At 39.3% G+C, this 19984-nt stretch overlaps 1 protein-coding gene across 1 annotated transcript in view; it reads left to right on the top strand.

The window, feature by feature from the left end:
• Window positions 1-15620, top strand: part of SYT2 (synaptotagmin 2) — a 371992-nt gene extending 356372 nt beyond the window's left edge. The window contains exon 9 of the mRNA XM_072137239.1: window positions 1554-15620. Coding sequence (XP_071993340.1) covers window positions 1554-1760 — 207 coding nt within the window. The 3' untranslated portion in view covers window positions 1761-15620. The remainder of the gene's footprint in view (window positions 1-1553) is intronic.
• Window positions 15621-19984: the final 4364 nt, after the last annotated feature.

Genomic DNA, 19984 nt, shown 5'->3' on the forward strand with positions numbered 1-19984 from the left:
GACATAGTTAAGCTGGAACGGGTGCAGAGAAGAGCAACCAAGATTATTAGGGGAATGGGGGGACTAGAATACAATGACAGATTACAAAATGTGGGATTATTGATTTTAGAAAAAAGACATGGAGGCCTCATTACAATGTACAAATACCTGAATGGACAGTACAAGGATCTATCCAAAGATCTTTTTTTACCTAGACCTGTGACCATGACAAGGGGGCATCCTCTACGCCTAGAGGAGAGGCGATTTTACCATCAACATAGACAAAGGTTCTATACTGTAAGAGCAGTGAGACTATGGACCTCTCTGCCGCAGGAGGTTGTTATGGCGGACTCCATGTACGTGTTCAAGAGAGGCCTGGATGACTTTCTGGAGAGAAAAAAAATCATGGGTTATTGGGATAAAAAGTTTATTTAATTCTTAAAGATTGGACTTGATGGACTTGCATCTTTTTCCGGCCTTAGGCTGCATTCACACTAACGTTGCCCCCGTTGCAGCGCGCGGGGAGAGGAAAGGGGGGAGAGCACTGCTCCCTCTCCATAGGGATACATGGCGCAAGGCGCCGTACGCCGTGAAAAAATAGGACATGTCCTATTTTTTCATGGAGTACAGAGCGGTACGGTGACGTATATCGGCAGTATATGGCAGTGTAGCTGGGGATTTTTTTTTATTATATGGGGAAAATGTGAATATATTTTTGACTATTTATTCATATTTTTTGTGTATGTGTGTTTTTACTTTATATGTCCCACAATAGGTGATAAAAGACCCCTGGGGAACATTTAAATTTTTTTTTTCATTTTTTTTTTTTATAAGTATTCCCCTGTAACTGGGGCATCTATAAGAGCCTTAGTTACAGAGGAAAACGACCCCCTGTGAGGGCTGATGCTGATTAGACCTAGCTGCTCTGATCAACCCCTTTAGACTTGGTGGTCACGTGACTGCCACCCACTCTATGCATCAGCCTGATGCTGTGGGGAGCATGCAAGGAAGAAGCAGTAATAAACCGCTTCTCCTTCTCCCTAGCGGCTAGTGTCTGCAGACACTGGAACTGCAGACATTTAGAATTATGCCATGATTGAAGTCTCCTGTTTTGTAGGCACACAGGCATCATAGAAAATACAGAACTTGGTCATGAACCATTTTCAATTAATGACAGACAGACTGTTTACAGATAGATACACGATATAACCAAATAACTTTTTTGGTTAATTTGCATAATAATTTGCATTAAATGCTGATTTTTAGGGGGGGGGAAAGGCCACGGATAACAAATAAGAGAATATTATGACAGTAATTGTATTACTATTCAATAGAATTCTATTATTTTTTACCATCAAAATCAGGCATGGTAAAACAGGACACTTACAAATAGAATACAATACAATACCATAGTAGATTTTGATGATAGGTAATCTTTACGGTCATACGGCTTTGTGCTAAAAGTAAAAAAATAATAGAATCATAGTGCAAAAAAGAAGCACCGTTTTCTGTTTCCACTTTTTTTGTATACAGTTTTCCTTTACATCATAATTTTACTTATTATATTTCCACAGAAAGTGCAAGTGGTAATTACAGTTTTGGACTATGACAAGCTGGGAAAGAATGAAGCAATTGGCAAGATTTTTGTTGGATGCAGTGCCACAGGAACTGAGCTTCGTCATTGGTCTGATATGCTGGCCAATCCAAGACGTCCCATTGCTCAGTGGCATCCACTCAAGCCAGAAGAAGAGGTGGACCTTGCTCTGGGGTCCAAAAAGTAATAAGTCTTTCATACGCGTCTTATTCCTTACATTTGACCCTTACACTCTGCTATGCAGACTACAAGCACCTTCTGTTAACCCACAGGCTTTCCCTACAACACCGCAACTAAGACTTAATGAACACATAAAGAAGTGTCAACAGTAAAGAAGGCAGTTTGGCAGTTTCCATGTTTATGTTTTGAAGTTTCTTTAAGTTCAAAGGCATACAGAAAAGTACTTTGGTTACAATTCACCATTTTATGTGTTCTAGGGAATTTTATATTATTCTCATAAGGTAGATGAAGAAAAACTGTGTCATGTATTAGTCTTCCAATAATAAGTGTTGAAATAGTACAATCATTTCACCATTGACACAGTAAATACTCTAAAATAAATAACATCTGCATTAATAAATATTTTAAAAATATATAAATATATTTAATATCTTTTTATAAGAATTTGGCTAGGATTGAGAAACAGTTCATATGTGTTTAGCTTAACAGATGAGACATTTTCTTATGCCTTATGTTAGATGTGAGATTCATATTTCTGCTCATATTTATTGAAGTATGTGTACATGTCATTCTCTGTAACCAAGAGGTCACTACAACAAAATTAACCTCAAAATATAATTGTTCTATATTTTGCTGAATATCCATGATCATTTAATCCTGCTAGCTGCATTGAAAAGTCTTCCATATTTTATAAAGCTAATGTCTTTTCAAAGACATATTTAAGTACAGTGAATGCTCATTTATATAATATTGCTAATGGAGATCAGCATTGCCATTAAATCACAATACTTGGTAGAAAAAGTAATTATAATGGTGAAAAAATAACAATTCATATTACCAGGCAACAGATGCTTTTTGAAAATTTGACGAAAACAGTTAGTTGTAGTCAATGGATGTGGCAAAAGCAGAGCAAACTTGTAGAGAAAATGAAATTGGGTTTTGAGAATTTATAATTAAAATCATAGCCACACTTTCTTGTAAGTGTGAGTTTTTGTAGAAAGATAAAAAGGAGAAAAAGAAATATGTTGCAAATATTGTTTATTGCTTTACTTTAATATGTATTTATTTATATAAAATTATTTTTTCTATTTCACCATTATTACAGTTTAATGAGATTTTTTTGATGAACTCAGAAATAACATTATTTCTTAAATGGGCAGAGTATAGCAGTAATACAGCTATGTAGGCTTTCGACTAGACTTATTTTCATGCAAATATTGGGTTTCATACGCCCAGGTAATTACTTGAAAGTCTGTCCATTTTATCATCCAAAAAAGTAACACCAAAAGTAAAGAAGAATTATTAATGTAGAACAATGATTTTATAGTTTACTCACACAATGTTTTCTATGCTAAATATTTTTTTTTAAATGATCTTCGGTTAGCATAAACAGAATATCTGGGCAGACATAGTTCTTTTATGTTTCTGTTGTGAGCTGTGTGTATGAAAACTAGAAGAAGAGTTTATTGCATGTATTATTTGTCAATATTTAAGGTAATGATTAATTTAATTGTAGTAGTTTTTCAGTATTTATTAGGCAACTGCTCAGGAAAGAATAACTGTACATAACCGTTTCCTCAGTTTTGCTTCTATTTTTCCTGTTTTCACACAGAACAAAATAAAGACTGAGCACAGTATATATTCTCAGTCTATAACAATGTATGGTAACATTTTTTTTTATTTATTCAGTTAATGAAATATGGACTACACTCCAGACAGGGAAAGCCAATATTTGCTACCCATTTTTCTGGCCAATAAGAGGGGAAAAAATTTCTAGCTAATGGATTTTCATGAAAAACTGGTTAGTTACTGTTGGCACCTGCTGGTCCTGAAGATGATAAAATAGGAGCCATGTATGTGTTGTAAACCTCTAAATGCCTTGTTTTAATAGTTATTGTGAAGGCAAAAGTTGCACAGATACAGAACATTATTGGGGAAATAATGTATTAGGAAAATCTATAGTTGACATATACTCCTATAGGGACAGTTGTGGATTCCACACATATATATGAGCAACTGTGGCTAGCAAATATTGCTACAGAATACCTGTGGCTGGAACACTCTTATAAGGGTAGCTTTTGGATCTTCGATTGTGATCTAATAGAAGTACCTGTGGCTGGCACTTGATGTTATGAGGGCACGTTTGCAACACATTTTTGTAGCAAATTGTATTGTAAACTTTTGCAACATGACACTACTGTCAAGAACAGCTTAGCAATGCTGCATTATGCTGCATGAAACTCTTTCAGTTTCTCTGAAGCTAATAGTTAAAGGGGTATTCTCGGCTTGGCATTTACATTCAATTTCATTAATCTGCCAAATATATACATTTCTTCAATTAGATGTTATTAAAAAAAAATTACCTGAGTGAAGATAATTTCTCATAAATGTAGTGATATGGTCCCTTAGAAACAAGACTGACCCCTTGGATTCGGCCACCTCTGCTGGGGTGATTGCATAAAGACACAAATGGGGTTTGTATATGAATTTTCTGGGAGTTACTGCACGTCCTACAGCCGTCCTGTGGTAATGATTGCTGAACCCAGGTGGTCCGGTAGGACTCAATAGGTCATGTCTAGCTACTGCTGCCAAAATGTGAGGTGATCGTATCCGAGGAAGCTATCTTGTTTCTAAGGGACAACATGGCTACATGTATGAGAAATTATTTTCACACAGGAACACTTTTTTTAATAACATCCTATTGAAGAAATGTTTACAAATGACATATGAATTAAAATAAATGTAAATTCCCAGATGGGAATACCCCTTTAAAGCTTGCAGCAGACTGATGTTCAGTTACTTTCTTTATTCATGCCATGTCAGCAGTGTGTATAGTAAATGAACATATTGAGGACAAAGTGTATATTGTCTATATTAGCATGGAAAAAGCATGGTTAAATTACCGGATACCACAGGTTGAGAACCACTGTTCTATATATTCTCATATATATTGTCTGAAATCGGTCTAAATGATGTGGTCCACTGGCTGCACATTATCAAAGGGTTATTAATATTGGTTATTGATATTGATTACCTACCTTTTGCTTTGGTTAGCAATATCTAATTATTTTTCCTTAATGGAACTTCCGTAAATGGAACTACAAGCATTTTAGCATCTAAGATGTGTTTTAAGGCTTGCTTAGTGTAGCTAAAATGTTTTTAATTTTTTTTATATACATAAGTATTAAGCAGCTATGATATGCAACCAAATACAATAACTAGAGACATGATCATAGTAGATTATGTTGAATAAAGATGAATAAATAAAGTTCAACCCATAATACTACAGTGTTAATACCTTGAAATCATACTGGTGCTTCTTTATTACAGCAGATAAAACCCCAGATCAGTGTCTTAACTTGAGAATATTGTTGCAACGTAAGAAGTTTCATTGTAGAGATAGGGATAGGAGATCATCTGCTATAACAGTTCTTGTTCTAACTCATTGAAGGAATGCAGGTCAAGCATGTTTCTGGTCCTTTATAAATAGGAAAAGATGTAGTAGAAGGGATAGTGGCAGATATCATCTAACTTTTATTGTTACATGTTAAAATATACACATGTTATTAAAAATTATGAATATAAACTTATAGGGCAAATACTGGAGGTATAATCCTTCTTTATACAGATGTAGACCCCTTATTTATTTTTCTGCATGTGTTCCCTTAAATTGAGGGGATGTGGGAGGGTAGGAAATTTAGGTTTCAGCCATTAAACCCGCAGAGGAAGCTGTGTTATGGCGGCGAAACGGCCATAGGGGTACATTGGGGAAGACCATAACCAATGCTAGGAGGGAAAGATGGAGATCAGACCACCAGTAGCCTTGTGATTTGATGTATGAATACAGAAAATAAGCAACGTAACGAAACACCGATTATGGTGACTTACACGCTTCCTACAGAGGCTTGCGATGTCTAGAACGCAGCCTGTGTACAGCAGCCAGTTCTATCTATTGACTGTGTCTGGTTTACCTTAAGAAACCGGAACACAGCCTGTGTGTAGTAGCATATTAATCTAAGAACTGTGTCTGATTCATAACTTAGAAACTGGGACACAGCCCTGCAGATTTCAGCTAAAACACTGAATACAACTATTTCCCCTGGCGAGAGCTGCATTAGGACAGTGTGCACACACAAATTAAAAGCAATGTGGAACTATTTTTAGTAATGTTTCAACAGATGCAGAATGTGTAAATAAAGCATTAATAAATGAAAATCTGTATTCAACACATCGCACAAACGGAAAAATAACCAAAATCTGATCCAACAAAAGAGACATAGTTGCAGCTTAATGGTTGAAACCTACATATCCTACCCTCCAACATCCCCTCAATTTAAGGGGACACATGCAGAATAATAAACAGGGGTCTACATCTGCATGAAGGAGGATTATACCTCCATTTTTTGCCCTATAGGTCTATATTGATAATTTTTAATTTGTGTATATTTTAACAAGTAACAATAAAAGTTAGATTTTATTTGCCATCTAATCCCATATATATATATATGGGGAAATAGAAGGGATTAGATGGCAAATAAAAAAGATTACCATCTTTGTTGGATTTAGCCTATACAAGCATGTTTCCAGCCTCTCCATAAATCAGAAATTGCAGAACACTGCACTCGGGTATCTCTGGCACACATGTATTCGTTGATGGAGATAACTGAAGTGAATAGAGAGACAGGACAGTTGCTTGATCTGCCAATCTATTCATTAGTGAGAGGTGTCCCACAGTTCATGTTATTGGTGGGGGCCTCACAATCAGATTGTTATGTTTTATAAACTAGATAGGGGATAACATGACTTAAACCTTCACAACATGTAAGTTACATAATCCCACTGCTCTTCCAGTAAATAATCCCTTTTTATTACAATGGCGAAACTTTTTTCCCTAGGGTTACATCATGCCCCTTGACATTCAAGGATTTGTACATTATAACATAGTATCATAGTTTAAACGGTTGAAAAAAATGTCCATCAAGTTCAACCAAGGAAGGGAAGGGATTGGATGAGGAAGGGATTTAGGGGAAACAATTCTATACAACTTAACCATCAATGTTATTTAGGTGTAAAAATGCATCTAACGCCTTCTTGAAGCTCTCTGCTATCCTAACTGTGACCAGCGCCTGAGGCAGGCTATGACAGTTGTCATTGTAAAGCCATGTCGCCTCTGGTGATTAAACCTTGATTTCTCCAAACAGAGACCGTGCCGTCTTTTGATTTGATTTAATCTGGAACAACTTTCCACCATATTTTTCCATGGACCATTCATAAATTTATATAAATTAATAATGTCTAAGAGGGGACATTATTAATTTATATAAATTTATGAATGTAATGCTGTCTCTTTTTCAGACTATATAAATCTAGTTGTTTTAATCTTTTATCATAAATGAGACCCTCCATACCCCTTATGATTTTTATGGCTCTTTGTTATACCCTCTCTTGGTTATACCCAGAACTTGACAGCATATACCAGGTGAAGCCAAACCAATGCCTTGTACAGTGGTAATATTACATCCCTATCCCAAGACTCCATACCACTTTTGATACATGACAAGATGTTGCTGGCTTTAGAGGCAGCTGATTGGCATTGCACTGTGTTATTTAATTTATAATACAGTATAGTATAGTAATATAGTACACCCAGGTCCTTCTCAACAAGGGACCACATTGAACCTCATTTGCCAAGTGGATCTGCCTGCAGTCTATGAACATCTTCCATAGACTATATTACCTTACACATTAATTCCTACCTCTGTATCATTCATAAAAAAATTAATAGTAGTGGGTCAAGCACAGAATTCTGGGGTACACCACGTATAACTGGTGATCATTCTGAGTAGAAAAACTGTCTGGATATGATCCTTCAGCCAGTTTTCAATCCAATTGCAAATGATTTCTTCCAAACCACAAGACCTTATTTTACCCATCAGGAGTCTATGAGGGACAGTGTCAAATGCCTTTGCCAAGTCCAAGAACACAATATCCACAGCAGCTCCTCTGTCCAGGCATCTGCTCACCTCTCCATAGAAGCAGATGAAGTTAGTCTGACAACTTATATCCTTACTAAACCCATGTTGGCTATCACTTAATTTAATGTCACATACTTAATGTCACATATTTAAAGGGGTATTCCAGGAATCAGCATAATTCATATACAAGTGGGCACTCAAAATATAAGCTAATGTGTAATTAGTTGTTATTTAAAATGTTGCTCCCCTTAGCAGAAAATGCTGATGACATAGACTGTAATGAAGAATTAAAATGCTACCGGCCCTTTAATCAGTCCGTTAATTTCCTCCGCGCGGTCCGTCGCAGAAAAGAAGATGGCCGCTGGTCACATGTCCACATCACATGTCCTGTACCTGCCTGGGCAGGGTCATGTGATCACCACTACATTTGGCTGTAGTCAGTTGGTTGCAGTGCATCCAGTATGGCCAGTGTTGTGGTGAGGGCAGTTACACATCATTACTATGGTAACAGAGCAAGAAAACCTGTAAGATCATCACTGGGAGCAGAGCATAAGAGGTAGGAGGAGTTACTGAGAACTAAAGGATCATGGAACTTGTAGTTTCCAGTGGCGGCCATCTTAGTGATAACTCCACCTACTTTAGAGAGGCCATAAATTTTGTAAATCATAAAATCATATTATTTTAGCTCCGTTTTGTGACTAATGACATTGAGTATTGTTGTATTCATTTATTTATATCATCATGGGTTTTTGTGTCAGACGTTCATATTCCCGGAATACCCCTTTAATGTCACATACTCCTGTATGTATTATATATGCTGAAAATGGCCGATATAAGTACCACATGTCAGAAAAGACATACAGTATGTTATACAAACAAACAGTGTGACATGTTATAGGTACTGACTTAATATCAAGTAGTGTGGAAAAAATGTCATATATCTTTATTAAATACACACTACAATACAAACAGACAGGTTAAAAACATTTAAAAGCACCAACATGTGCAAATTCATTTACAGAGTAACCATAAATATCTGTGCAATATAAGCAGTGGTTATATAAGCAGCCATATAGCTTTGTGCAAATAACACAATGGTTCATTTGTCCCTCTCTCCTGTAATACCCACAGAATGTATCTGGTTCTAAATCTGCTAGAGCTAATATGCAATATCACAGATGAATCAGTATGATAATTAAAGAGGACCTGTCACCTAAATTTTCGGCACTAGGAGCTGCTTACTAAAGTAAGGAGCTCCTAGTGCTTGATCAAACGCCGCAGTGTTAGAGTGATAGCGTTACCGGAAACCTCCAGTAACGCTATCAAACACTGCGGCGGGGTACAGTGTAATCATCGGACAGCTTGCATGTATGTATTCATGAGGGGGCGGTCCGAGGCGCTGCCTCTTCCCCGGACCGCCCTGCTCGCCCCATAGGCCGGCAGTCACTGCTGCGCGCTAGGCGGCAGTCACCGCCCCTAGCCACGCCCCAACCCCGCCCCTAGCTGTCCGACAATTACATTGTACGCCGCCGCAGTGTTTGATAGCGTTACCGGAGGTATCATGCTACCCACCTGTCTTTCATTTTGTATTTTGGCTGATTTTATTTCCTCCTTACAGATTTTGGTAAGTGTTTTGTAATTATTGAATGCCCTCTTTTTATCATTAATTGCCCTTATAGCTGTAAGCCACGTAGGGTGTAATCTAGCCAGCAATGTAATAGTACTTGTTACCTATAGGAATAAATTTATAAGTATCTGACCCGGTATAGATTTGAATGTCGCCCATTGAACATCAGTATCATCATGTGACAGTATCCGATCCCAGTCTATATCCTGTAGTGCAGTGCTGAATTTCGGGAAATTAGACTTCTTGAAATTCAATGTTTTCGATTTTCCTACTTGCTTCCGCTTTTTATAGTTTAAGAGGAAAATAAGAGGAACATAATATGGTTGCTTTTCCCAAACAGTGACATTTTGGACAATTTCCGTATTGTTTGAAATAACAAGGTCCAACAAAGCATCACCTCTTGTGGCACCTTCTACAAGTTGTACCATAATATGATTCTACAGAATGTTCAAAAAATGTCTCTCCTTCACAGATGAAGAAGAGCCCTGACCACAATTTATATTTGGAAAGTTAAAGTCTCCCATGATCACTATTGTGCCCTCCTGTGCAGCCCGCTCCATTTGTTTGTATAGGTGACACTCTATTTCCTTAGAGATATTGGGGGGGGGGATAAATTAAACCAAAAATAATTTTCTCAAAGCTCTCCTGACTTTGAATTTCAACCCACAAAGCTTCAGCCGCCTCACACTCTTCATTGACCACTGTCTCATTCACAATCGCTTTTAATTCTCTTCTGACATATAGACATATACCACATCCTCTCTTATTTTCCTTGACATTCTGAAAGAGTGTAAAACCTTGAATATTAACACTCCAATCGTGTGATGCATCTAGCCATGTCTCCGCTACACAAACTACATCCAACTGTTCCTCTAAGACCAAAGCCTCAAGCTCCCCCATTTTCCTTGCAATTCTTCTTGCATTTGTGAACATACACTTTAATTTTCCAGTTATTTATGTGATTTATAATAATTTTACTGGCACATATATTGTTCACTATTGTTTTGAGGATATCCACATCCACATCTCCCTATCCACTGCTTTACTCCACCATTCACTGCCCACTTCAACACCCATAAAAAATAGTCTGCCCCCTCTTTGACCTGTCTACTCTTTGACCTAGCTTCTTCCTTTTCCTCTTTCCCCAATCCTAGTTTAAATACTTCACCACCCCTGCTAGGATCTTTTCCCCCAGCACAGCAGCCTCCCTTCCATTTAGGTTCAATGGCTTGTACCCCAATGAAGAGTTAGCCCAGTGCTCTAGGGTCCCATATCCCTCGTCTCTACACCAGGATCTGAGCCATGCATTTAACTCCCTGTTTTCTCTGTGTAGCGCATAGCACAGGTAGCATTCCAGAGAATAATACCTTGGACGTCCTTCTCTTATGCATTGAACCTAATTCATTAAAGCTCCTCCACCTACCATCTATATTTTAATTGGTTCCAACACGGACCATGAAAGCTGGGTCATCCCCAGCCCCGCCCAGTAATTTATCCACCCTTTCAGCCAAATGCCGAACCCTGGAGACGGCAAACCATTTGGTTGAGGTGGTCTTGGCAACAAATTATTTTGTCTGTCTTCCTGATTACAGAGTCCCCTACAACCAATAGCTCTCTTGTCTTGTACCTGTACTACCATTCTCCCTACTACTAGCTGGGTTGTTTCCCAAGCTGTTAGGGAGAGCAGGATTCACTAGGGCTTCCATTTCTGACATTGACATCCTAACATCATTGCAAAATTCAGTTCAGAGTAGGAGTCAGAATTGGCCTTCCTTTTCTTTGACACCTTTCTACCCCCTCTATCTATGGAAACCCAACTATCTACCCGGTCCTCCAGGCTTTCTTCTCCACCATCCACTTCTATCCTGCTCATTGTTTGCTCAGTGACTCTTAACAAGAGTGCAATATCTTCCCCTTGGCCCAAGTAACAATGCCCTTACTTAAGGCCATTAAACAGTGCAGGAGCACTTCCCCCTTCCTGCTATGTAAGATTACATCAAGTATAGTGAGAGGAAAGTTTTTCTCAACAGTGATTACACTGTTCACTGCAGCCTGTTAAACTGCAGCATGAATGGACTCTGGAAACACCCCCAGAGCCCTTCTGCCTCAGTAGCATTGATTATAAAGTTGATTTTAATACCCCTGCTTTATCATGCTTTTTGATCGTAGATTTTCTTCGATGATGACCCTCTGTTTTATGTCTTTAAGCTGATTGTTTATCCATTATATGTAATTGCGCATTTTGCATTATACTGTATCAAAAACCTTAAAAAGTCTAGATAAAAAAACATTACAGCCTCCCCCAAAGTCCAGTCTAGAACTTACCAGTCTAGAACTTAGATTTTAAATGCATTTAACGTGCTGCATTTAGATTTATTTATGGCCCTGCAGGCATACATCGGAACGCTGCTCTCTGCACTGCTCTCCCCTATCCTGTCCATTGAAGAGCGTGGGGCTGGAGCTGTAACACAGCAAAATATAGGACATGTCCTATATTTTACCTTGCACAGTCAGTCACAGACAACGTGTGCTCAATGGGGACGAGGGCCGATCGTAGCATTTTTGCCGCCTGAGGTGAAAATTGAAAATGCTGCCCCCACCCCACATTGCCCAATGATGCTACCTCACACACTAGTAGGAGAAACATTAGTGACATCTAGTATAGGTAAAGGAAAATTTCTCCTAGGCCATGGTTTATCACAGTCAAATGTCTTCAACTCCATGCAACACTGTCACTTAAATTATAATCGAGCGTGCTCCTAAATACACAACTGAACACACTATTCCCCACATAAAACATCCTTTATATATTTCCACAAATAATTTATAGTATCTACAGCACTTAAATTTATTATATACAACAGGCCCCCTGACCTACAGCACCCAGCTAATTTATATACAGACCCGATTTATATTAATTAAAATCTATTCCCTATGTACACATCCCTATAGACCAGTGGTTCTCAACCTTTCTACTGCTGTGACCCCGCAATACAGTTCCTCATGCTGTGGTGACCCCAAACCATGCAACTTGCAGTAAAAACACAGTAAAATTTCGGCTCCGATGGCTTTAGGCGACCCCCGGTTTTGGTCGTTCGACCCCCGCTGGGGTCCCGACCCACAGGTTGAGAACCACTGCTATAGACAGTATATCGAGCTGCACCAAGCCAAGTACTAAACAATCCCCTAGTATACACATCCCCCCCCCACTATTATACATCCTGCCGCCACATTATTATACGGCCTGTCCCACAGTATACTGACCCCCACCCCTCAGAATATGCAGCCTTCCCCTCTCAGCCTGCTCCCCCAGTATACACAGCCCCCCCCCCCAATAGTACTTACCTCCAGCCCCAGTGCTCCCCTGCTGCTCCACATCTTCTTCTCCAGGTGGCTGAAACATTGTGTGTTGTGACACAGGCTGGAGTGCGTGATGATGACATCACGCATGCCAGCCTGAATCCTGCAGAGTGCTTTACTGCTCTGCCTATCAATTACATCGGCGCCTTAAAGGCGCTAATGTAATAGATTTTTCAGGTAAACAGACTTTCCAGCGTTTGGCAAGTCCTTACTACCAGCGACGTTCCACTGACCCCAAAGGGGACCGTAATCTGCCCTCCCACCTCAGGGCAGATGCGGCCCTGATGGGGACAGATATCCCACTGCAAATGGTGTGGCCGGATATCGGTTCACATTACGTTCGTGGGAAAGAGCTTTTCTGCTACATATCTGACTTTCAGATTTCAATACTTTCAATGTAATGCCTCAAATCTGCATTTCTGAAGCATATTCACTCTGTGCCCTCGTAGCCATATGACAAAAAAAAGTTGAGTACATTAGTTATGGCTTTAAAGTGTCACTGCCTTTTAAAATAAAAATATTTGTCACCAAATAATATTGTGAAACAATCCACGAAGCGCTGACATGGGCAGTAGTGTTTGGTACCCTCGCTGGTGTGTTGCTGAAAATCCCTCCTTCCAGTAAAAAGAAGCTAGATAATCTAGACCACAAAAGCATGTATAGATACAGTTACTCCTGGCTGGCTAAGTAAATGAAGATGGTGCTTGCAAGACTAAATATAACAGATTACAGCCTGATAATGGAGTGTATGCTTGTGCTTGGTTCATTCTTGGTGAGCTCTCAACATCCAGCAGCACGCAAGATGGTAACTCACCACACCCAGAAGACTAAAATAAAATTAGTGGTTTGATTTTTTGTCAAAAATTTAAAAGTTAGGAATTTTTTCCCCATTTTTTCCTAAAAAATTATTTTTTTTTACCCCCCAAAATCCCAACTAATCAGCAAAATTACTCTACGAATATAAACTTCAATGTGTCATGAGAAAACAATTACAAGTTATTACGACTTAAAAAAAACAGGCTGAGCCTTAGTGCAAACTGGCTGTGTCCTTGAGGGGTTAACAAATATAAATTGCAAGCAGTAAGGTAGAATTTGCATAGCTATAACCTATATTAACTCCCTGAGCTCAGGTATTCCTGCCTGGATCTCTTTCCTCAAGTCAGTTAAATGAGGAGATTGATCTTGTGGGAAATATGAGGCAATATTAGCATATGATATGATTTTTTTCATAAAAGGCATAAGGTACAGAAATAATAAACATGTATTGGGAACCACAGTGCATTTCTGATGGAGATTTGGGTGGTAGTATTGACACTATTTGACTGATATTTGAAAGGCAATTAATAAATTAAGCCTCTGTTACAATCCTTTTTTTGCGGATATTTTTCTTTAAGCTGACAAGTTTAGTTTTGTTAGCACATATATTAAGGATTGCTTGCAATATTGCTGCCTTGCATATAAGTAATAAATGTTACAAGTTTTTCATTAGTAAAAAAAAAACAGCTTTAATGATTCCTTTATTCAATGCTAACAATATTTTTGTATGTGCAAACTTATGGAATCAAATGATGTTTTTCAGTTTAAATAACATTTATGTACTAGTGCATTTTAAGTGTTTGAGTCAGTTATTTAAGGAACTTAAATTAAATGATTACACACACTATAGTAAATAATCTCAAGAGTTTAATAAAAATTAAACATACGTAATGTTTATGTAATGCAAATGAAAGATTACTGTATATAAAAAATTAAATGAAAGATCCTTTAGTACTACAGGGTAGAAAAGAAAGAAGGCAAGACAGAAAGCACCTATAATATGCATGTTGAATGCTGACACATTCATTACATCCTTTATGTTCAGAAGTTTTAGGAGTTGGTGTATGTTTGATATATTGTACATAGTATGCATGTAACACTTTAAACACAAATGCATGGGACATAGGTGTGTGCTATTGAGACCAAATATTTACTGATTTTTTTTTCACCTGTTTTACTGCCATAAGGTATTAATTATGATCTTATAGAGTATAGAAAAACATGTAACCTTATTGTATATGCTGAACATTTATAGGCTGAGAATGGATTTGTGGTGGTGTAAACAGGTTAACAATAAGGCTATTTACACATTTCCTTGTTACTAATTACATCTACTGCTTCATTCAAGTCTGCAAAAAGTAATTTGTATGAATTAATGAATTATAATTATGTGCCACCCAGCCACTTGCTATATCTTATGTTATATGTTTATGGTCTTAAAAAACAGAGCCACTGTTGACAAGTGTGCAAATAGCCTTTTGATCTCATAGGATAAGTTTGATGAGCATAAAGGTTCTAAAAATTAGTTTTTGGATTCATGTAGGAATTTATAATTTTTAGTTTATATTTTTGAATATATGCATGACAAGAGGAAATTAAAGAACAAATAATAATATATGTGTGTGTGTGTGTGTATATATATATATATATATATATATATATATATATATATATATATATACACACGTATATGACACATTGAAAATGGATGGGTCAATTTTTTTTTCAACTTCGTATTTGTCTGAGTGTTGTCATGTAAACAACAGCTGTTTTTGGATCCGTGCAATATATTTTGTCCTTTACCCTCACCCTAAGGTTGAATCTTTTTGTGTCTTGTGCTGTCTGTATAATAATTTGTTATGATATAAAAGCCATAACTTTCAAGAAAAATGTACCCAGCAGGGTACACTCAAATATGCATGTGTATTGTCTTTGTCTCAGTGTTTTTTGAAAATAACTGTGGTGAGATTATTGGAAGGTAGCTATGCTTTCCTACTCATCTCAAAATGTTTAATGTTTGTGTGAAAATATTGTTTTGTCTTTGTTATTTTGTAACAGGTCTCCTTAATAAAGAAATATTGAAACTTTGGTTTCAGACCCAGTTTATAATTTTCTAAGAGTTGACCTTGTATTCATGTGAAGTTTTAGAAAACACAGGTTCCGTATGACCAGAAGAGGGGCTTGTTTTTTATTTTGTATTTTACACGGTCGTATGCATTTTCTGTCCTGTATTTACAGCTGTATTCTGGTCGCAAATTCAGGCTTTATGACATCTGTATGTAACCCGTATTTTCACAGTATTCTGTAAAAAATACAGTGGGCTTGTAAATGATGTCACTAATTTGGCCAAGCCCAAATTTGATCACCTGACAAGCCCAGACTCCATTTTCTCTTTACTGAGAGTGAGGTTAGATTCTATTGTGGAATATATAACTGGATATATAGATGTACATGCTTGTATCATCTATACATGCATATTTGCAGTTATACAGCATAGGAGTAGTAGTACTGTGGGCCCCCATATATACAGGATTGGAGTGGTAGTACACACCGTACTACCACCCCATATATATGGGATAGGAGTAGTAGTACTGTGTCCCCATCTCACTTGGCAACGGGCATGTACCCATTCCCCCTAGACAACGAGCATGTCCCCCCTTGGCAACGGCATGTCCCCATTCCCCCCTAGACAACGAGCATGTCCCCCCTTGGCAATGAGCATGGTCCTCACTCCCCTTGGCAACGAGCGTGTCCCCCCTAGACAATGAGCATGTCCCCCCTTGACAATGAGCATGTCCCCCCTTGGCAACAAGCATGGTCCCCACTCCCCTTGGCAACGAGCATGTCCACCCTTGGCAACGAGCATGGTCCTCACTCCCCTTGACGAGCGTGTCCCCCCTAGACAATGAGCATGTCCCCCCTTGGCAATGAGCATGTCCCCACTCCCCTTGGCAACGAGCGTGTCCCCCCTAGACAATGAGCATGTCCCCCCTTGGCAACGAGCATGTCCGCCTCCCCCCTTGGCATCAAGCCCTTTTTTGTGTGTGTGTTTGTATTTTTTGTCTTCCAGGACCGTGCATGCTGTGGACTACTTTGGATTCGTAGGATTCCATCGATGACTGGCATTTTAAAAAAAATAAATTGGTCAACGAGGGTGTGTCCGCATTTTCTTTCAATAAAACTTTCTTTTTGTAATTAAAAGTGTTTTTTATTTTTTTCACGAGACTCTATAATCAGCCATAATAGTGGTTCTGTCTAGTTGATAGTGTTAATTATTAAGGGCTGGCCTTAGTGTTTGCCATCTTTTTTTTTTTTTTGCAAATTCACACTAACGCTCATACCATTACCCTGGTACCCACCGCCACCCAGCGTGCCGGGTAGAGCTGGGTACAAACCAGTACCTGACCGTCTATAGATGGTCAGGTAGTGGGGCGGCTGCAGGCTGTTATTGTTGAGCTGGAATAGCCCCCTAACAGTGGGTTATCCCAGCTCAGTATTGTCCAAATCAGCCAGCTACAAAAAAACAGCAGAACCTGTCATTACTGAACTGGGATAGCCCTCTGTTAGGGGGCTATTCCAGCGCAACAATAACAGCCTGCAGCCGACCCACTACCTGACCATCTATAGATGGTCAGGTACTGGTTTGTACCTGGCTCTTCCCGGCACCCCTGGTGGCGGTGGGTACCAGGGTAATGGTATCGGCATTAGTGAAAATTTGCTAAAAAAAATGGCTAGCCCTTAGTAATGAGCGCCATCAACTAGACAGCACCACTACTATGGCAAATTATACAGTCTTGCGAAGAAAAAACCCCCACACTTTTAATAACGAAAAGAAAGTTTTATTGAAAACAAAAATGCGGACACAACCTCGTTGACCATTTTATTTGTAAAAATAATGGCAGTCATCAATGCAATCCTACAAATCTGAAGTAGTCCACAGCATACACGGTCCTGGAAGACAAAAAAAAATAACATACACACAAAAAAAGGGCTTGATGCCAAGGGGGCATGCTCATTGCCAATGGGGAGGGAGACATGTTCGTTGTAAAATATCGGGTCTGCTTACGGTGCCAGAAGATATCCACCGCATGCGGCCGTTCGCTATGCTGTGGGTTGCCGCGATCACGTGACCGCTGCAGAACGTGACCTCAGCAGTGCTCTCAGCTGTCAGCAGAGTGTCTGAAGAGTGTGCCGAGCCAGAGCCTGTGAAACGTAAGTTCAAAGGGTGTGCAAGTGTATGAAAGAGTGTGCATGGGGTGTGAAAAGGCTGTGAAAGAGTTTGCAAGTGTGTGCAAAGATGTATAAAGGGTGTGAAAGTGAGAGCAAGGGTGTGAAAAGATCCATAAAGGGTGTGAAAGGGTGTGTCCATAAATAGGACATGTTCTATATTTTGCGATGCGGCCATCTGGTCTGGTCAAGATGTGGTGAGACACTGTTTGCTCACCGCATCACTACCAGGAGTAATATAAGTCTATGGGGGTCTGTGTTCTGGTTGCAAATCATGCGATCAGATCACTGTCCCCCTCACGGTCATGTGAATGAGGCCTAAACGTGTAAATTCAGGGAAAGGGATAGGATGTGTATGAAAGGAACAAAGAATGATGTTTCTCCCTATATAAGCGGTAATAATAAGTATTTGATACATGGCAGATTTTTGGAAGTGTTTCCTACCAAAAATAATTGAGAGGTCTGTAATTTTTAGGACCTCATCATTACCCCTTGCTTCTTTCATCTCCAAGACCTCATCGCTGCCCACCTTCTCTGCACATTGTAGGAAGCCAAAGCCATTGGCTGTTTTATTTCATCATCATCATGTCTTTTTTGATGGTCCACTGCCCATACCCTCATCCTCCAATAAAAGTTCCTAGGAATCTTGCAACTCTATGTCTGGGACAGGTGTAGGTGGATGGGCCACGATTCCCAGCTAGGAGAGTCATCATACAGAGTTATCGACTGCTCCAAGACTTGTGGCTGAAACGGCTTTGCCACTTTGAAGATGTGGGGTTGGAGAGCTCTGAACTACCAATTGAGGATGATAATGTTTATGCAATGCCTGCCATATAAATGACCAATTCCTTAACTTTATGTGGCCTATAATGTCGTACCAGTACATGCCACACACCCAGGCGCCTTCTTGCTCCAGAGGAAATTGGAGCATGGAACACATCATCTCCACGGCCATGTTTCTTAATTCTTACCTTCCTCATTTTAAAAGACCTGTGATAGCACAATACTGTGATAGCACCTTTACAATCAAGGTATTCATGATAACTAGACTATTATGATCCATGTATGAAAGAGCAATATTTCCTGATAACTGAATTACCGTATATACTCGAGTATTAGCCGACCCGAGCAAAAGCAAATTTTGACACAAAAAACGGGAAAAACCTATTAACGTGAGTATAAGCCGAGGGTGGGAAATGCATTGGTCACAGCCCCCCCAGTATATAGCCAGCCCCCTGGAGTATATAGTCAGCCAGCTCCCTGGAGTATTTAGCCGGCCAGCCCCTGTAGTATATAGCCAGCCAGCCCCATCAAGTATATAGCCTGCCAGCCCCATGGAGTATATAGGCTGCCTGCCTGCCCCCTCAAGTATATAGCCTGCCTGCCTGCCCCCTTGAGTATATAGCTTGCCTGCCTGGCCCCTCGAGTATATAACCTGCCAGCCCCTCCCGGACCGTCGCAGGCACCATGATGTCAGCCGCAAGCTGACATCATAGTGTGTGCCGATGCGGCTGACGTCACGAAGACTGTGACGGACCAGGACCCAATGACGGAGCAGCGATGGATGCCGTGGAGCGTCAGTAGGCGAGTTCACTTTTTGTTTTTTCCTTGTCTCAAGTATAAGTCGAGTTAAAGTTTTTCAGCACATTTTTTATACTCGAGTATATATGGTACATATGAAAGTACAATATTTTCTGATAACAAGGATCTAAATTACGTATGAGAGCACAATATTCTTGATAAGGCTGTTCTGAACTATGTATGAAACTGCCATATTCTTTGATTACACTGTTCTGTATGTATAAAAGCACAATATTTTCTCACAACTGAATTACAAATGGCAGTGCAAAACTCTTTGACACAACTTTTCTGAAGTACTTTTGAAAGTGCCATGTTAACTGAAAACTAAGTTACTTATAAAAGTGCAATATTCCTTGAAAACACTGTTCTGAAGTGTACATGAAAGTGCTATATTTGTGTAAGGTTCATGCTAAATAGTCCCTCTATCAGCAGTTGGCTGATTTAGGCAGCGTTAATTCCCATAGTGTTTCCTGTGTGTGAACTGCGACTTAGCCTTGTTGTACTTTGGGTTTATTGAGCTACACCCTACTCTCTGCAATTTACCTCTGTCCAGCAAGGGATACTGACCTGCTGGACAGCAGCTGCTGCAGGTGTTTCCTTGATGTGCTTTACATGCCTGCTCAGTCCCATCAGACCCTCTGTACT

This window comes from Engystomops pustulosus, chromosome 2, assembly GCF_040894005.1.
Source record: "Engystomops pustulosus chromosome 2, aEngPut4.maternal, whole genome shotgun sequence".
NCBI classification, from domain to species: domain Eukaryota; kingdom Metazoa; phylum Chordata; class Amphibia; order Anura; family Leptodactylidae; genus Engystomops; species Engystomops pustulosus.